Here is an 18,857-nt window from a genome sequence, read left to right as displayed (position 1 = left end):
ATACATGTAGTTAGGGGCTATGGGGGAGGAAAAACAATTTGCATAAAAAGCAATTTTAAACGCTTTGCTGAATTTAATCAATTATAAAAACGTGACTGACCTTTTGTCACGAGTGCAATAGGCAACAGTGCATATCACTTGATATGCTTGTGATGAACACATCCTTTAATTAAGGACTAATTTACAGTAATCCGGCTTGATTCCCCTGTTCCCTTCCCCCTCACAATCTCATTCTCCAACTCCCCCAACCCAGGTTGAGAGCAGGTTCTTCATAGGAGTGTCAGGACTGATTTGGACTACTCAGTTACAAACCTGCAGGAAGAATGTTGTAGTTTTATTCTTGCCAAGAGTACACATGAACTCTGCCTTCATTATCATAAAATTGATTCAAACTGGAGAGATAGGAGAAAATGGGTTATAGGACTGGAGAACATAGAATAAAAAATAAACCCCCAAGAAATAGGAGTGAGGGACATGAAGGTGAGAGAAAAAAAGAAGTAACCCAGTGAGCAGTGGAATAAACAAGTAAATGCATCAAGATATATCCAATCAGACCAAGGAACCCTGGTAAAACTATAATTGGTGGGGGTGACAGGCGTAACATTTTCTGCTCCATGGTGTCAGGGGTGAGGCTATTTACAGGATATTCCAGTGTTCAACTCTATTCACAACTCCCTGCAACAGGGACTAAACAAAATCCAGACTTGACCTTACAAGTGGCAGGTAACCTCTGCATCAACCAAGTGCCAACGAAGATCCCCGACAAGGACAGACCTCCAGCCTTCCTTGATGTTCAGTGACACCAGAGACTCTACCTTCTATATGCTCCCAGGATTACCACTGACCAGAAACATAATGGGCCAACTATAATAAGAAAAACAGAACAGAAGTTGAGCACTCTGCAATGGCTGGGCTCACATTATGACTCCTCAAATTCTCATCACAATCTAAAAGGCTCAAATCAGGAGTGTGATCTAATATTTCAACAATCGTCTAGATGGGTGCATCTGCAGCAACATTTGCAGGCTGATATGATCCAGGCTGATATGATCCAGGCTGATATGATCCAGGCTGATATGATCCAGGCTGATATGACAGAGCAGTTTGTTTGATTAACATCATGACATTAGGCTTGATATCCACTCCTACCTCCACAACTGTGGTTGCAGCACTATAGTGGACTGCAGTCCATGTCCAAATGCAGCAAGACCTGGACAAAATCCAGGCTTGGGCTGACAAGTGGCAGGTAACATTCGCGCCATACAAGTGTCAGCCAATGGCCATCTCCAACAAGAGAGAATCCAACCATCGCCCTTGATGTTCAATGGCATTACAATCACTGAATCCCCCACTATCAACATCCTGGGGGTTACCATTGACCAACAACTGAACTGGATTAGCCATATAAGTACTGTGGCTACAAGAGCAGGTCAGAGGCTAGGAATCGTGTGACAAGTAACTCGCCTCCTGACCCCCCAAAGCTTGTCCACCATCTACAAGGCACAAGTCAGGAATGTGATGGAATGCTTCCCATTTGCCTGGATGAGTGTAGCTCCTATAACACTGAAGAAGCTGGACACCGTCCAGGACAAAGCAGCCCGCTTGATTGGCGCCACATCCACAAACATTCACTCCCTCCACCACTGACGCACAGTAGCAGCAGTGTGTATCATCTACAAGATGCACTGCAGGAATTCAGCAAGGCTCCTTCGACAGCACCTTCCAAACTCACTACCATCTAGAAGGACAAGGGCAGCAGATAGATGAGAACACCACCGCCTGGAAGCTCCCCTCCAAATCACTCACCATCCTGGCTTGGAAATATATCGCCGGGTCAAAATCCTGGAACTCCCTTCCTAACAGCATTGTGGGTGTACCTACGCCACATGGACTGCAGCAGTTCAAGAAGGCAGCCCACCACCACCTTCTCGACGGCAATTGGGGATGGGCAATAAATGCTGGCCCAGCCAGCGAAGCCCACATCACGTGAATGAATAAAATAAAATATCAACAGGATCCATCTCAGCAATTCACTGAATGTATTCTGACAGCAGCTCCCAGGCACTTCCATCACCAAGCACAAGATCACAGGAGCCTTATCACAAGTCACATTCCACCTTAACTTGAACATATCACTGTTCATCATCGCTGGGTCATGTCCTGGAATTTCTTATGTAAAACCATCATGGTTGTTCCATCATGAAAAGTTTGTAGTTTAGGGCAGCAGCACACCATCACTGCCTCAAGGAAACTAGAGATCAGCAATAAATGCAGCCTTGCCAGTTGGACCCACATTCCAAGAATAAAAAATGGAAGTGAAATAAAAAGAAAATATGAATATGGGGTTCCACATGCCAGGAAATCACACCCATTAATCCAAGTGAAATCCCCAAGATCACAATGGGAATAATCTGTCAAGATTGCACTCTTCAATAATTACTTCAAATGATTGCTGCCAGTATATCACCCTATTATTTAGTTCAAAATACTCTCTCAGTAAAGCTCTCTCTCATTGACAGAAGCCAAGTTTGTAACCTAAATGCAAGGCTGGATTTTTTCACCCCAACATAATTGGAAGCATTTTACATAATCACCATGTTTTACTGAAAACCAAGTGGAGATGATAAATTATGATGTAGTCTTTTCATTTTCCTCTTCCCCACCTCTTTGCAGGTTTATCAAAATCTTAACATTTGGCCACCTTATCAGGCAGGTATGTACTCGCACTCTTCCACATAAACGTTATACCTATCCTCCATTGCTTGAGCTTTAGTCTTGGGACCTATCTGGCCGACAGCCTTCCTCAGTACCTATATGTGCTAATTTGTGAGCAGCAGCTGCTTCCCCACTGGTACTCATCTGGATTTAATTATTTGTCGCCCAGCAGTTTTAGACTCAAGATCTTTCCTTTCCTTGAGCACTGACACAGTAAGTGCCAGTCCTTCCTTCTGCTTGTTTATCCCTTTCTGCCTTCACAGACCTTTTTCCAAAGCAGCTGTATGTGGTCCTCTTGTAAAATGCATCAACACAATCTGGAATGTAATATCTAAAGAACTGGTAAAATAAATTCTACCTTCAAAAGTAACCATACTTGACTTCACTGGACATAGGTGCAAGGAGACAGGAGAGGATATGAATCAAGCCAAGTTGAGCTGAGAGATGTTGAGCTGTATAATGCAGAAAATTTGAGTGGACTGGAAGCTCAACACTCAGGAGGGAGATAAAGCTTATTATGATGCAACAAAGGGTTAGATTATTCGGGCTATTCATAGTCAAAGGACAGAAAGCCTAGCCCAATCAAAGTATGCAAACAATCCAGCAGAGTGCAGACTGATGCTGGAGACCAGTTAACAAATGATTAGCAAGAAAGTTAAGACCTTGGGGTCCTGGCTGCTACAAAAGGGGTACCTACTTTCAATGTATGTTCACTCACTTTTGGTGGATTTTTAATGTTTGTTCCCTTTTGTATTCATGAATTACCCATTCCTGCACCCGTCAACTCCAATCTCAACTTCAGACCCAGCTCCAGCCGGTAAACCAGCCTTGGTGAGTTGGACTGTTTTCAGTCATGCACATCTATATATATATATCAATCAAATGAATTAAACGTCCCACCCTCCAAGTAGTCATGGTGACTGATGAAGCGTTAGTGCAACAGTCTCACCTTTTAGGACACTTCAATTTTTTGCAATCCAAGCGGGATGTGCTTAGCTTAAGGTCATCCAAAAGAAAGTAGTACCACGGGAACCTGACCACAGCACTGAACAGAGACCCACTAAATGGTGAGACAGTTCAGAAGATATTCTAGTAATAAATTGAAGAAAGATTCCCTGGGGAACATGAGACAATTGCGTGCTTTTCTGTGCTTGTGCATATGCGTGTTTTTAAAATTTTTTAAAAATTGTCCTTACAATGTGAGCGTTTCTGGCAAGGGCAGCATTTACTGCCCATCCCCAATTGCCTTTGAGAACATGGTGATAAGCTGCCTTCTTAACTGGCTGCAGTCCAAGTGATGTATGTACACCCCTAGTGCTGTTAGGGAGGGCGATCCAGGTTATTGACCCAGGAACCATGAAGGAACAGTGATATAGTTCCAAGTGAGGATGGTGTGTGGTTTGGAAGGGAACTTGCAGGTGTGGTGTTCCCATACGTCTGCTGCCCTTGGCCGGGATGGTGTTGGGCTTCTTGTGTGTTGTTGGAGCTGCACTCATCCAGGCAAGTGGAAAGTATTCCATCATATTGCGGACTTGTGCACTGGAGATGGTGGACAGGATATGGGAGTCAGGAGGTGGATTATTTGTCGCAGAATTCCCAGCCACTGACCTGCTCTTGTAGTCACTATATTTATATGGCTAGTATAATTAAGTATCTGGTCAATAGTAACCCCCCCAGGATGTTTATGATGCAAGAGTCAGCAATGGTAATACCACCAAGTGCCAAGGGGAGATGATCACTGCCTGACACTCAAGTGGTAAATAACATTCAGGCCATACATCAGCCCAAGCCTGAATGTTGTTCGTGTCTTGCTGCTTCAGCGTCTGAGGAGTTGCAAATGGCACTGCATACTGTGCAATCATCAGCAAACATTCCCACTTCTGATCTTATGATGGAGGGAAGGTCATTGATGAAGCAGCTGAAGATGGTTGGGCCTAAGGCACTACCCTGAGGAGCTCCTGCAGCAATGTCCAGGCGCTGAGATGAGTGGCCTCCAACAACTACAACCATCTTTCTTTGTGCTAAGTATGACTCCAAACATTGGAGAGCTTTCCCTGATTCCCATCGACTTCAACTTTGCTAAGATTCTTGATGACAGAGTCAAATGCTGCCGTTCATTCAAGGGCAGTCACTCTCAACTCATCTCTCAAGTTCAGCCCTTTTGTCCATGCCTGAACAAATGCTAGAATGAGGTCTGAAGTGGAGTGGTCCTGGCAGAACCCAAACTGAGCATCTTGAGCAGGTTACTACCATGTAAGTGCCACTTGAAAACAGTGTTGACAACATGTTCCATTACTTTGGTGATGATTGAGAGTGGACTGAGGATGTGGTGCCAGTGTTGTAGCTGTACTGGAACAACTTGTATAAGGGCACAAGGAGTACAACAGTTGGGTTGTTGTCAGGGTCCATTACCTTTGCTGCGTCCAGTGACGACAGATATTTCTTGATATAATGGAGTGAACCCAACAGTCTGAAAACTGACATTCTGATGGTGGGGGCATCAGGAGAAGGCCAGGTAGATCATCCACACACCACTTCTGGATGAAGGTTGCAAATGCTTCATCCTTATCCTTTGCATTGATGTGCTCGGCTCCCCCATCATTAACGATGGGGGCAATTGTGGAGTCTCCTCCTCTGGTTAGCTGTTTAATTGTCCACCACCATTTACAGCTGGATGTGGCAGGACTGCAGAGCTTTGATTTGATCTGCTGGTTGTGGGATCACTTCACTGTCTATAGCATGTTGCTTCTGATGTTTAGCATGCATTTGGTCCTCTGTTGTAGCTTCATCAGGTTGGCATTTCATTTTTATGAAGGCCTGGTGCTGCACCTACCATGGTCTCCTACACTCCTCATTGAACCTTTGGCTTGATGGTAATGGTAGAGCAAGGGATTTGCCAGACCATAAGGTTACAAAATGTGGTTCAATAAAATCCTGCTGCTGGTGGCCCACAGCACCTCCTGGATGCCTGGTTTAGAGCTATTACATTGTTCTGAATATAACCCCATTTAGTACAGGCGTGGTGCCATTCAACACAATGGAGAGTCTTCTCATTGTGAAACAAGACTTCATCTCCAGGAGGTGTGTGTGGTGGTTACTGCTAATTCTGTCATGGCAGATGCATCTGCAACAGCTGGATTGGTGAGGGAAAGGTGGAGCAGGTTTTTCTCTTATATTGGCTCTCACTCCACCTGCCACAGGCCCAGTTTGGCAGATATGTCCTTCAGGACTTGCTAGTTCAGTCAGTAGTGGTGCTACTGAGCCACTGTTGGTGATGGACATTAAAGCCCCAGACCCAGAATAAGTTCTGTGCCCTTGCTACCCTCAGTGCTTCTTCCAAGTATGGAGCAGCATGGATTCATCAGCTGAGGGAGGATGGTAGGTGGTAATCAGGAGCTGGTTTTCTTGCCTGATTTTGACCTGATGCCATGAGGCTTCATGGGGTCTGTAGTCAATGTTGAGGACTCCCAGGGTAACTCCCTCCTGGTAGAATACCACTATGCCACCATCGCTGATGGGTCTACCCTGCTGTTGAAGCAGAACATATCCAAAGATAGAGATGGAATTTGGAGTCTGGGCCATTGACTATAAGTATGATTTGGTAAGCGTGACTATTTCAGGCCATTGCTTGATGAGTCTGTGGGACAATTCTCCCAATTTTGGCGTAAGTCTCCAGATGTTAGTGAAGACGACTTTGTAGGGTTAACCGGGTAGGGTGTACCTTTGTTGATTTCAATGCCCAAATCGATATTGAGTGACCCGACCAATTTTATTCTTATTCAACTTTTCTGAAATGGTTTAATATATCTGAGGGGCTTACTAGGCCATTTCAGAGGGCAGTTAAGAATTGACCATTGCTGCTCTGGAGTCACATGTACCAGTAGGTCAGACAGAGTAAGGACTGCAAATTTCTTCCCCTGAAGGGCATTAATGAACCAGCTGGGTTTTTATGACAATCCGGTAGTTTCACAATCATTGTTAATGAGACTAGCATTTTAGTCTAGATTTATTAATTAAATTTAAATTCCCTCAGCAGCCATGGTGGGATTAAATTTACAACTCCAGAACATCAGTATACACAATAGAGCATATGTGATGATATGTCACTGTAGTTTACCCATGAAATACACAGCGGAACAAAACGTATGCCACAAGTGCTCCATTTCTTTCACCTCACTCGTTAGAATGCCTGTACATATACGAAAACAAGTCTGATTACCAATGCTCTCATCTCCTTCGCCTCTCTCAGCCTCCAAATCCTTAAACCTTTCCCTCTTCCCACATCAATATAGTATTTTGTAATCACTCTCCATTTTATCAACATAATTATCATCATTGCTCCTTAGAGCATTCCACCTTCGTTGCTTGAGTTAAAAATTGCCACTTCCTGATGCATAAGGGGGTAAGGCATTCAATTCAAATATGAATGTCTTGTGTGATTTGCTTAAATGTGTTTGGTAGCTTACCTAAAGCATTACATAATCTTATTGCATAAACTAATTGGTCGTTCTACCCAGGAGCTCCATCTCTGATTGGATATCTTACTTCTTCCCTCCTCCTTTTCTCTCTATTTTCCCAGCAAAGAAATGCTTACTTACCTTATTAGTTCCTTCACTGTCGCTGAGTCGAAATCCTTGGAACTCCCTAACAGCACTGTGGTGTACCTACGATATATGAACTGCAGCGGTTCAAGGAGGTGGCACACCACCACCTTCTCAAGGGCAATTAGGGACAGGCAATAAATGCTGGCCTAAACAGCAATGCCCACGTCCCATGAAAAAATAAATTTTAAAAAGTTAACAGTTTGTGAAACTTTAATTCATTGTTTCACTTCACAGGTGGTGGCTGATCTGTTTTATATCCAACATTTGCCATACTTATTTCAGATTTCCAGCATCAGCAGTTTTGCTTTATTCTGACACCTTTGTTAGGAACTCAAAACTTATCTCTGTCACTCTTGCCCCCCACTTCCTACAATTTGCAAGCTTTAAAAAGTTTTTCACCTAACCATTACTGCTAGATTTCCATTAGCTCCCATCTCTTTTCAATTGTCCTCTCTGCCCCTTTTCTCACCAATTTCTCCCCTCTTCTGAAGACTGAATCGTTGTTGGGTGCAGTTCTGTGGACAACTGCAGCTTTCTGATGCTTTGCCCAAGAGGCCATTATCACTTGAGTCTTAAGTGTCACCAGGTTAGTTGAAATTACAGCAGAGTCTGGTCCAGTCCTCATCTGACATTCACACACAAGCACTTCCAGCAGATATCATTAAATAGTTTTCATGGGAGGGAATACTGGTTGATGGCTTTCTCTCCCAATCCAAAACTAAGCACTCTATGGTTAGCTATAGCACCATGGCTAAGATCAGACAATTCAGCAGAGACCTTGAAATCAATTTGAACCATTCTGGTCTGAATCATTCAGCTGCTCACTGGATACATTTGCTAAATCATTGGAGTAACGTATTTCTATTCTTTCAAACCATGGTATTGCATCAAGAGCCTTACCCTTCATTTTCTCAAAAAATAAAGTTATCCATACAAATTGGTTTGTATCCTAATCATTATAGAACCTGAGCAAAACATAGCTCCAATATGCAAATATTTGAAACTGGCAAAAAAAAAATCATACTAAGCTTCTGGACAGCTGGAAATATTAAAAATGGAATTGGCTCCCCGGAGCAGAGACAAAGATTAAAATGTAGAGAAATAAAAAAAATGAGAAGGACTGACCAAAAATAATAAATGAAAGAATAGAAGAAAACTACAAAGAAAAAGCAAGCAAGTGCCTAGATAATCATGTTCCATGTTTAAACACAAAGAGCTACCAGTCGGATGCTTTAGTAGCTCTGTTTAAACTCAGATGCAGTAGCAGAACACACTTCCACCATTTAGGGTGTAGGCAGCTTAAAATTTCAAGTACAGTGATACAATGCACCAAGCACCAATTTCTGTTTTTGCATATTACAAAAGTAACCAACAATGGCCAGGAACTTTGATTTAGTATATCTGTTTCATAAAAAGGAGGTTGATCAGATTTGGCTAAAAATTGAATAGTCAATTCAGTTTTTTTTTAAGTGACTCTTCCATCTCTTCCCACATTGCACATTAAAAATACAGCTTCAATTACTTGCAGCATGATCTTTTATGGAAAATTGCCTGTAAAGTCTTCATTACAGGTGAGCATCATTTATAGACAAACTCAGTATCTGTAAAGATATGTCTAAAATGCAACAGCAAAGCATCTATTAACACAGTCGTAAATGCCCCCACCCATTAACATTTATCATAGTAATATTTTAAATCAGCTCACCACATTTTGGAAATATGTAGCCATCTTTATACAGATTTCATATACTTTTAGCAATATTCTTTCTCAGCAGGACAATGCAGGTTTTGTTCTAAGCTATTGCCTTTCGATTCTCTTGTCAATAATTGTGACGTTGCTTTTGCACACAGCACACAGTTAAGGGCAGAATCAAACCTGCAACGCTTGCTTGAAAGCTGGTTGCATCAGATAGGAAATACCTGTTCTTCAGAACCCACTGTATGTGTTTCCTTCACTCAATGCAAGTACAAAATCATTGGTGCATTGTCACTCTTAAAAACATTGGTAAATATTTTTAATAAGGCAATTGAATAAGGAATTTGTGCTGATGATGATGCCTGTGGGGAGGGGGAGGAGGAGCTGCACTGCATTTCAAAAACTGGTCTAAGAAAGCTTTGTGTGGATTTTGCAGTAGTCTATGTTTTATGGATGCAAGACAGCACAGTTCCAATGCGGTAAAAGAGGGAAAAAACTGGAAAAATACAATCAATCATTCTCCAATAGCAAAATTATTTGCTCCTTAGCTAGACAATGTTCAGTTATCACTTTAAACACATCTGATCTAGGTGGAAATCTGATTCATTATACAACAGATGTAAAGGGTGGCTAGGGTGTAAACTACAAAAAAGATAAATGGGCTTGGGGTAAGGATTTTCAGAAATGTCAGTAAAATAAATAAGGTATCAATTGTGGATGAAAGATCATGACAGCTTTACTATGTCAGACAAGGAAAGTGGAAGAATATTAAAGGAGGACATACTGCAGTTTCTAATCACGTGCCAAGCAAAATATTTGCAAAAATAACCATTTCTATGGCAAAAGGTCAATTTATAACGCCATTAAAAGTAACAGTGTCCAACAGCAAAATTCTTCATGGTTGAAATTACTGAATTGTGCTAGACGGTACCATGCAAGCTGAACATCATTGGTAACCATAAACCTTCTGCCTATGATTATAAAGAATACCTATTCTTATGCAGCCCTTTCTAATGACCGATGATGATTTAGCAGGCCTTAGCTAGGGTACAATGCTCACCTGTAATGAAGGCTTTACAGGCAATTTTCCATAAACGTCACAGGTTCATATTTCCACTCGAGTTGGTGAAGCACAGTTGCAGAGAGCACAACAATTTTATACTATTGCTTTTCCTAATGTCTTGGGCCTAACCAACTGCAGATATGAAAATAAGCACACAGTTGTAATTCCTTCATTCTCAAGCATTTTTTTCTGATTTCAATATTTGAATGTAGTGACTGACTACAATGCTTATTAGAAGGCATGGCCCAAGATCTGAACAAGTTAGTTAACATCCCGCTGGACACTTCACAGAAGCCAGCAGAAAACGGATACAACCAGGCATACAAGACATTTTCCATCATTGATTTTTGTTTAATATCCTAAAGCAGCAAATTTACAACCTGGGCAGGGGACTAACAATTGAAATTGAGAAATTGTGATAAAATGACTGTGGTCTGATGCTACATAAATGCAGCACCAAGGAAGGGATTTATCTCAAGCTGTACAAGAAACCATCTGTGCCATGGCAAAAGATGGTGGTATAACACTGCCATGGGATACCAGGAACAATTGGATTTTCACCCTTTTCAGTTGGGGAAATTGCCAGTATTCAGTTGAAAAACTTTGTGGAACAATCTTGCTGATAACAGGCACACATAGGTTCTCATCTCCAACCTTATGTCTATAGGAAATGACATAGATTTGTACGTTCTGACCGTTATAGGCAACAAAGTATCTCCAACAGCAAATCTGTTTCCTAGTGACCAGTTCCATTACCTATCCTTGCTGTTGCACTCAAGCTAGAGGCTGTGGGTTCAAGCCTCACTTCAGACTTCAACACACACCTAGGCTCACATTGTGGTGCTGCATTGAGGGAATGCTGTAAATCTTTCATATGAAAAATAAAACTGCTGCCTGCCCAGAGGGATGATAAAGATCCCATGACACTATTTGAAGAGGAGCTGAAAACCCAGTGTCCAAGCTAACATTCCACCTCTCACCAAATCCACACAAAAAAAACAGGTCAGCTAGCTATACAATATTGTGCATAAATGATCTGGTGCATTTGCCTATACAACAACAGTGACTGCATTTGGGGCATTTGGAGGATGTAATAATGTGTTATATGAAAGCAGGATTTTTTGCTTCATGTGCTATTTCTAGCTCAACCTGTCTTTTCCACATCAGTCCTGTTTATTTTCCGGTGTGTTATTTTGTCCTTGCAGTTCTAGATTAAAAAAAACATTTCTTTAATTTTACATTCAAATAAAAAAGACTAGAAATACTTTGCACCCTCTCATATCCTAAATGTCATGTGGCTGAAAGCCAATTTTCCTTCCTTCAAAAACAGAAGGAATAATTTCTGGACTATTTACCAGTTCCATTGGGTGATAACACTCATGTTAACCTATCAAGACATAGGCTTTGAACCATGTCCTTAGGAATCATAACAGCATAAAATCAAACAACAATAAGGTCCAACTCCCATTTAAAGTATATATTTTTTGAAAACTGAAGTTATACCATTGAATATTTTTACTCAGGGATCTCTCATGACCTTGATGGCAGTAAAATATGCTTTTGAAATACTTCTATATGCTTGTCTTTCAGGTTTGCTAATCACAAATAGATTCTTAAAAAGTTCTTACACTTAAATCTTTCTCTGTTGAAGCCTTACCACTGGATGTCTTTGATCTGACAAGTTGCAAGCATGGCAATAAAAATCAAATAAAACAATTAACTTCTCTGCTAAGTGGATGTAAATCTTCAAAAACGTAACAAATAAAAAGAGTTTTTTTTCTCAGTTGACAGGCTGCTTGAACAATTTAATTTTTATTGAACACAAGCAAACTGTACTCAGCATTATTTTTAACTTACTATTGTGCTTTGCAACACTAAATATATTAACTGGACAAAATGGGTCACTTTAAAACTGCTTTGTGAAGTCATCCATGTCAACACAACTCTTTGCACTGGCAAACCAATCACAGTACTGGAAAGCAGTACTGCTTTCTTCAAAAGCAACTCAAAAGAACCAATAAGCAATAGCTTTCATAGACCAACGACAAATGAGATACTTCAGATTGTTTAAATGGACCAATCACAGTGCCTATAAAAAGCCATTGTTAAATCTACCACTGAAGATTATATATAAATTTTAATACTTCCCTCTCCCAGAAACAACAGTTCTAAAAAGGGGAGGAAAGGTAGATTGAGGAGGGGCAGGGGAGTCTGTGGAGGGAGAAAAGTGGCAGAATGAAAAGATGATGATTGTATCTAAATTTCAAATTGCATTCAAAATTCTCTTTTGTAATAACTTGTCAGGTATTATAATGCATACTCACTGTGCATACATGGGTCCAATGTTCTAAATGCTTTAAAACATCTTGCTGGAGATCCTCATTGAACATCTTTCTGTACAATTGTGGCAATTTTGAGAGCCAAATTCCATTAGCATATTTGTCCATGATCTCCTTCAGTCGGGACTGTATCAACTCACTGTTGTAGCTGGATTGAGATGCTGAAGAATTGGATTTTCCGCTATCCATGCCATCACTCCACACAGCTACAAATGTGGGAAAAAATGCATCAAAACTTACAATAGCTTTCTTCATTACCAACATAATTAGAATAAGGTCACATTAAACAATAGGGGCTGTTATATTAACACCCACCCTGAAGATTAGTGGCATAGAGTCAGTATACCACTGGGGCTCGTGTAGTTCAAGTGTTTACCAGCCTGTATTATGCTAGTAGCCTTCACAATGCAGGAAATAAGCATCAATTCCTCAAGCGATTGTAGCTATGATTTTTGCCAAAGGCTGCGATAGTGGGACAGTATATTAAATAAATGCATGTCAGACTAGATATAAATTGAAAGAAAATTCAACATTAAAAGAACACACAATATACTGTACCAACAGTCAAATAAAATGTTCAAAGTATGTAGCATCATTCAGTGGCTATTTCAATATCCAGTATTATTACCACCCAGAAAGTGGCAAGCTTTACTTGGAAGTGAATAATTAAATTCACTATTATGACCACCCTTCACAATAATGGCAATTTCTTTCCCTCTATCAATCAAAAACAACCGCAATAAAATGAGAGATAATGGGCAACACCAAAAAATTGAACCTTTAAAGATACAGGCATAATCATTATAAATGGATGCTGAGCTTAAGGAGGAGATATTAGGGGCTTGATCAAAGAGGTGAATTTTAAATCAGTTTTGAAAGGTGAGTGAGGTAGAGGGGCAAGATGATAAAGGGAGGAAATTTGAGAGTGCAGAACCTAGATGGCTGAAGGCACAGATGAGGATGGTGGGTTCAAAGGAGGGAAGGATATATAAGAGGCCAAAGTCTGACAGAGGACTGTCAGAGATGGGAAATAAATTATTGCAGTGCCAATGGCAGCCATGTCCCAATAGCAAAAAAAAGTTCGGGGTGGTGGGTTGAGGGGGGGGTTGAAGAAACTTCAGGGCAGCAGGATGCTAGCGATAGGGAGTGTCCAAGTGTTTTAAACAAGGACGTTAAACTGGAGACCTTGGAGCCTGGGAGTCAATGTTGGTCAACAGGGAAAGGGCATGTGATGGATGAATGGGGCCTGGTGAGGGATAGGATTTGGATAGCAGGATTTTAGATAAGCTGAGGCTCAAAGCGTGAAGATCGAGAGGGTGGCAAGGAGAACTTTGGAATATTATAGTGTGGAGGTGACAGACATTGTTTCTAAAGGGTTAATCAAATGGGACCTCTCTTGATTACTCTTTATATCAGATGAACTTTGTCCAGTAGCTTTTCAATTGGAACGGATCCCTCCAGCAGTCCTTTCATATGGACAGATTTTGCAATAAGATTTTGGAAGGCTTGTAGATGAGTATACACACAGAATAAAGTCATGAAGATTATTCGCCTGTTAACTCTCAAGGGCAATTAGGGATGGGCAATAAATGTTGGCCTGGCCAGCGGCACCCACATCCCATAATAGGAATATAAAAAAAAATACAGGAGCGAGCTGACAGTTAAGTGTCTGTAAAGTCGAACACGGTTGTATTGATACCAAAGGTGGCATCTGTGGAAAGGAAGATAGCCAAGGGTGACAAAAAACTAGCAAGCACAAATGACTGTTAAAATGCATTTGATTGTTCATGAATTTCTGTAACTATCTAAGGATTTGATTGACAAGTCAAGCAGGATTTGTAAAATTGGAGTCATTTAAAGAAGGTAAAAGAATATTAGATAGCACTAAAACAAACAGGATTGCATAAAGCTATATAAAACGTGATTTGTTGGAACAGATACCTCAGAATTTAATGAGGTTAATCTGTTAACAGTTTCATTGTTGGCGAGTGTGGGTTCCCTGATAAACTCACATGGCTTTGCTCTCAGTGTTGCTTTTGAGCATATGTTTAATTGCTGTCAATAACAGTTATCCTTTGCTGAACACATCTGTGAATGTCTAGTTGTAACATTGTGAACAGTATAATTTTAAGGAATAATTTGAAAGAACATCAATCCTCTAACAATATGGATGAGAATTTCAACAGCAGTTGGGGTAAGCGAGGCAGGTAATGCTCAAGGTAAAGTAGGTGGCCTGATGAAGATGGTACAGGGTTGAATAGGCCTGGTTCAACTGAGACAGTGGTGAGGGCACAGTTTTTGGCAGGGTTTAAGGTAATGGCTTTGGTTCTCTAATGCTTAATTGATCGAAGGCTGGAGGTCTCTTCCTGCTCCCAAACTCACACCTCTCAAGGCCCCCACAAGAATCGATCATTGCTTCCCATTTTTCCTTTACTTCTCCCTTGGATGCATCACCTAAAAACATGTCAGGATCCACATGTACGCTGACAGCACTCAGCTCTATTTCATCAACTCACTCAACCTTTTCATTGCCTTTGATGTCATGTTGCTTGGTCAACATCCAGTACTGAATAAGCAGAAATTTCTTCTAATTAAAGCTACTGTCTTCAGTTCTCACGACAAACTCTTTTCCCTAGGCACCAACTCCATGCCCCTTCCCGGCCACTGTGAGGCCGAACATGACCATTCACAACCATGCCATTCTATTTGACCGAGCTGAGTTCCCAACTCCACATCCCACTCCCTCATTGCCCAGACCACCCAGACCCGTCTCTGTCCTGCCTCAGTTCATATCTATGCCTTTGATACCTCTAGGCTCTACTGTTACAATGACCTCCTGGCTGCTCTTCTGCCTTGCACCTTTCATAAACTTGAGCTCATCCAAATATCTGCTGTCCACATCAAGTCCCATTCACCTGACCTTTGTTGGTAAGTTTGCTGGCTCAAGGGCTGACAACAAATCCATTTTTAAATATTTTTTCAAATCCCTCCATGGTCTGGCAACTGCCTAGATCTGTAAACTCCTTCAGCCATACAACCGAGATCTCTGCACTCTTCCAACTCTGGCCTCTTGGACATAAGATGATTTTAAGCACTCCACCACCGGCAGCTGTGCCTTTGGTTGCTTGGAAACTCAATTCTGGAATTCCTCCCTCTAAACCCCATCACCTCACTAACTTTCCCTTCTCCTCCAAGACACTCTTTACAACTCCTCTTTTATCAAGCTTTTGGCCACACCTAAACCAATATCTCATTATGCAGCTTGGTGTCAAATTTTGTTTGGCAATGATGCCATGATGCATTTTGAGATGCTTTACTATGTTAAATGGACCAAATTTATGTAAATTATTGACGTTGTCACGGGGCAACATGTAGATGAGGAAGAGGAGGAGTTAAAGTAAAAATTCTTGGGGGGACTCTAGAGATAATGATTTAAGACAGGAAGAGAAGCTAATAAATGAACATGCTTTGGTGATAAGACTGGACCAAAGAGGACAGTTCCATTGAGCTGGATAGTACAGAAGTGATGATGTGGACAGCTAATTACAGTTGATTTTATCAAAAGCTGCTGATAGGTCAAGGAGGTAGAGAAGGGACAACATCACCGTTATCACTGGAGAGGAAAGGAAGCTTGAACAGGTGATGGTAATTTTCAAGGATAGAGGCTATTTTGGAGGGAGGATGCTGATAGCTCAGTGGAAGAGAAGAAAAGTGCACCTCAGGAAAGAAACAATTTATAATGCTAGAAGACATGGTAACCAGAAAAGAAAGTTAGAGTCAAAGGAGCAGGATGAGCTCAGTGAGGGCATGAGGGGAAACAACAAAAGAAATAAGGTAACAGAATTAGTACAGTGGGTGAGTCTGGATGTAAGTTTGGCTTGGTAGGCAAGTGGGAAGAAGGAAGCAAAGACAGGTGAGCAGATAATCTCAATCTCAGTGAAAAAGTCTTCCATGAGTTCCTCATATTTGTTTGAGATGCATGGCAGATATTTAAAGAGATGTTAGCAGTGGAGAAAAGAAGCCAGGGTTAATCTTGGAGTAATGGGCTGTTTGAGATGACCAGAAGGAGGCCCAATCACGCTTCATGTAGTCCAGCCAGATCTGACAATGAATAGTTAACCATTGTACTTGTGCCTTTTGTACTTGGAGTGCAGATGAGGGCCATACCAAAGGAAATGGCCAGGACGGGAGAAAGTGAAGGTTTTATTGGCAACAAAAAGGGTGCTAATGGTGAGAGTAAAGCATCAGTCCTGCACCTCGCTCACTACATTAGCAATAGTTTTTAACATTTTGGAAAGCCGTAACTAACATGTTACTCATGTACATCTCTCAATACTACCCGACAGAAAAATAGGACATTTAGCATTGTTACCCATGTATCCGTTATAGCACAGAAAGGTCCCACAAACAGCAATGTGACAATGACCAGGTAATTAGCTTCAGTGACTTTGTTTGAGAGATAAATATTGTCCACCACACTGGGGACCAATTATCTTCAAAGTAGTGCCATGGGATCTTTCACATACATCCAAGGGACAGACTGGGCTTGGATTTAACATTTGTACCTCGGACAATGCAGCACTCCCTCAGTATTGCACTGACGTGCCAGCACTTATTTTTGTGCTCAAGTCTCAGGATGGAACCTGAACCAAGAACCTTCTGACTCAGAGGCAAAAGCAAGGTTCTGGGATTTCAAGGCACTTTACCATTCCCCTTCCCTCCTTTTGAATCCACCTCCATCTGATCTCTTACTTGGCAGTGCCCTCTCAATTGATGTTCTTCTTCTCTTCCCTAACCTGTCTCCTACTGTCTTATCTCTCCTCATCTCTGTTTCCTCTTTGCTTCTTGTCATCCACTCAGTTTCCACCCCTTTCACCACACTGGTCCTATTATCCACCTCATCCATCAACCTGGACCTGAAAAATTCAATTAGTCTAGACGATCCATGTGCAATTTCACAGATCAACTTAGTAGACATATACGTACAAATATATTTGAAATAATTTTGGAAGAAACAAGTATTCTATTATTGGGCTAGCTTAATGTTATTGACGTACTCTGGAAAATTCTGCACACCGCACATGTCTTCAACTAACAGTTAAAGCAGTCAGTTATAAGGGTCATATTGGGCTCGAAACATCAACTCTGTTTCTCTCTCCACAGATTCTGCCAGACCTGCTGAGTTTTTCCAGCACCTTTTGTTTTTATTCCAACTAACAGTTATGGCTTTGTGTAAAAATATCAAGTTGAAACCCAGTCCGAGGCCTCGGAGTAAAGACTTTAATGTAGTTATTGAAAGACAAAATAATTCAATAAAGTTATGAAATGTGCATTGTCATTTATAAAGACTTTAATTTAGACATTAGAAATTATAGTTAACAAAAAAGACTGCAGATGATTTTTTTTCAGAAACTGTGATTCAATAAACCATGATGGCATAATTTTTATACAGTACTTACATTATAAAATGTTGGCATAATTGTTTCCATACAGATTCCAATTATAAATAAGGCAAGTTTCCATGAACAATCTACATTGACATAAAAACTGTTACATTAATATTTATGTACATGAGTTGCACCATGCACAAGATAAAGCTATCTACATACCATTATGTTCATTTGGAGTATTTTTGGCTAAATGCACCTGAAGTTCTTTTTGAAATCTTGGAGGAAATGTCATAGTGGGCCTTTTTTCAGATCTATAAAACCAAAACATGCAAAATTATACGAAGATTGGAAATCTTAATTAGTAATCTACTTTTATACCACAGGTCTTTTTTCAATGAAAATGATAAAATAAAAAGGACAATTTGGATATGCTTGATGCTTTTGGTAGCTTTGGAGAGGGTGAGTATCCAGGCTCTAACTTAAAACACAACATGAATAATGAATGGATCCACTGAAACGTTGACACTTTCTCAGCACTTCCAAGTGATTTACACATCTAGCAAATTATAGATCTAATCATTGCAGATCATAGATCAAGATTTTAAATGAGCCTCTCAAGCCAGCCAATCCAGGAATAATGGACATTTCGGATATAATGGCCAAACAAATTAAAAGGCAGATTTTACTAATTGAGGTGCCACTAATTATAAAAGGGAACCAATATTGCAATTTTTCTGACTCTGGCTCATTCTTTGAATCCCATTTCTTCCAAAGTTATGCAAATACAAGCAAGCAAAGCTGCAACTGTATGATTGTTCGGCTTGAAATTCCAGAATTCCCCATAGAAGCTGATGTGGGTATGTCTAAAAGCACAAAATGTCCTCCCTTCTATAGTTGCTTTTTCATGCAACGCAACCTTACTGTATAGAATATGTACACTTTCCTCAGAGTTAGAAATCACATTCACAAAGCAAATTATGCTGATGACATCACATGCTTTACACAATATTTGCACAAGAGCAATACTGAGGAATGCAGTTCATCCTCATG

General features: G+C 40.8%; 1 protein-coding gene across 5 annotated transcripts in view; it reads right to left on the bottom strand.

The window, feature by feature from the left end:
- Nucleotides 1-18,857, bottom strand: part of LOC144697613 (tudor domain-containing protein 7-like) — a 153,763-nt gene that overhangs the window by 60,178 nt on the left and 74,728 nt on the right. For all 5 annotated transcript variants that reach the window (XM_078569671.1, XM_078569655.1, XM_078569647.1 and 2 more), the window contains 2 exons: nucleotides 18,027-18,118; nucleotides 12,403-12,623 (listed from right to left, as the gene is read on the bottom strand). In XM_078569671.1, the coding sequence (XP_078425797.1) occupies nucleotides 12,403-12,623; nucleotides 18,027-18,118 (313 nt within the window). The remainder of the gene's footprint in view (nucleotides 1-12,402; nucleotides 12,624-18,026; nucleotides 18,119-18,857) is intronic.

Source organism: Cetorhinus maximus, chromosome 2, assembly GCF_964194155.1.
Source record: "Cetorhinus maximus chromosome 2, sCetMax3.hap1.1, whole genome shotgun sequence".
NCBI classification, from domain to species: domain Eukaryota; kingdom Metazoa; phylum Chordata; class Chondrichthyes; order Lamniformes; family Cetorhinidae; genus Cetorhinus; species Cetorhinus maximus.
Note: the sequence above shows the minus strand (reverse complement) of the source record. Positions and strands in the feature narration are given on the sequence as shown.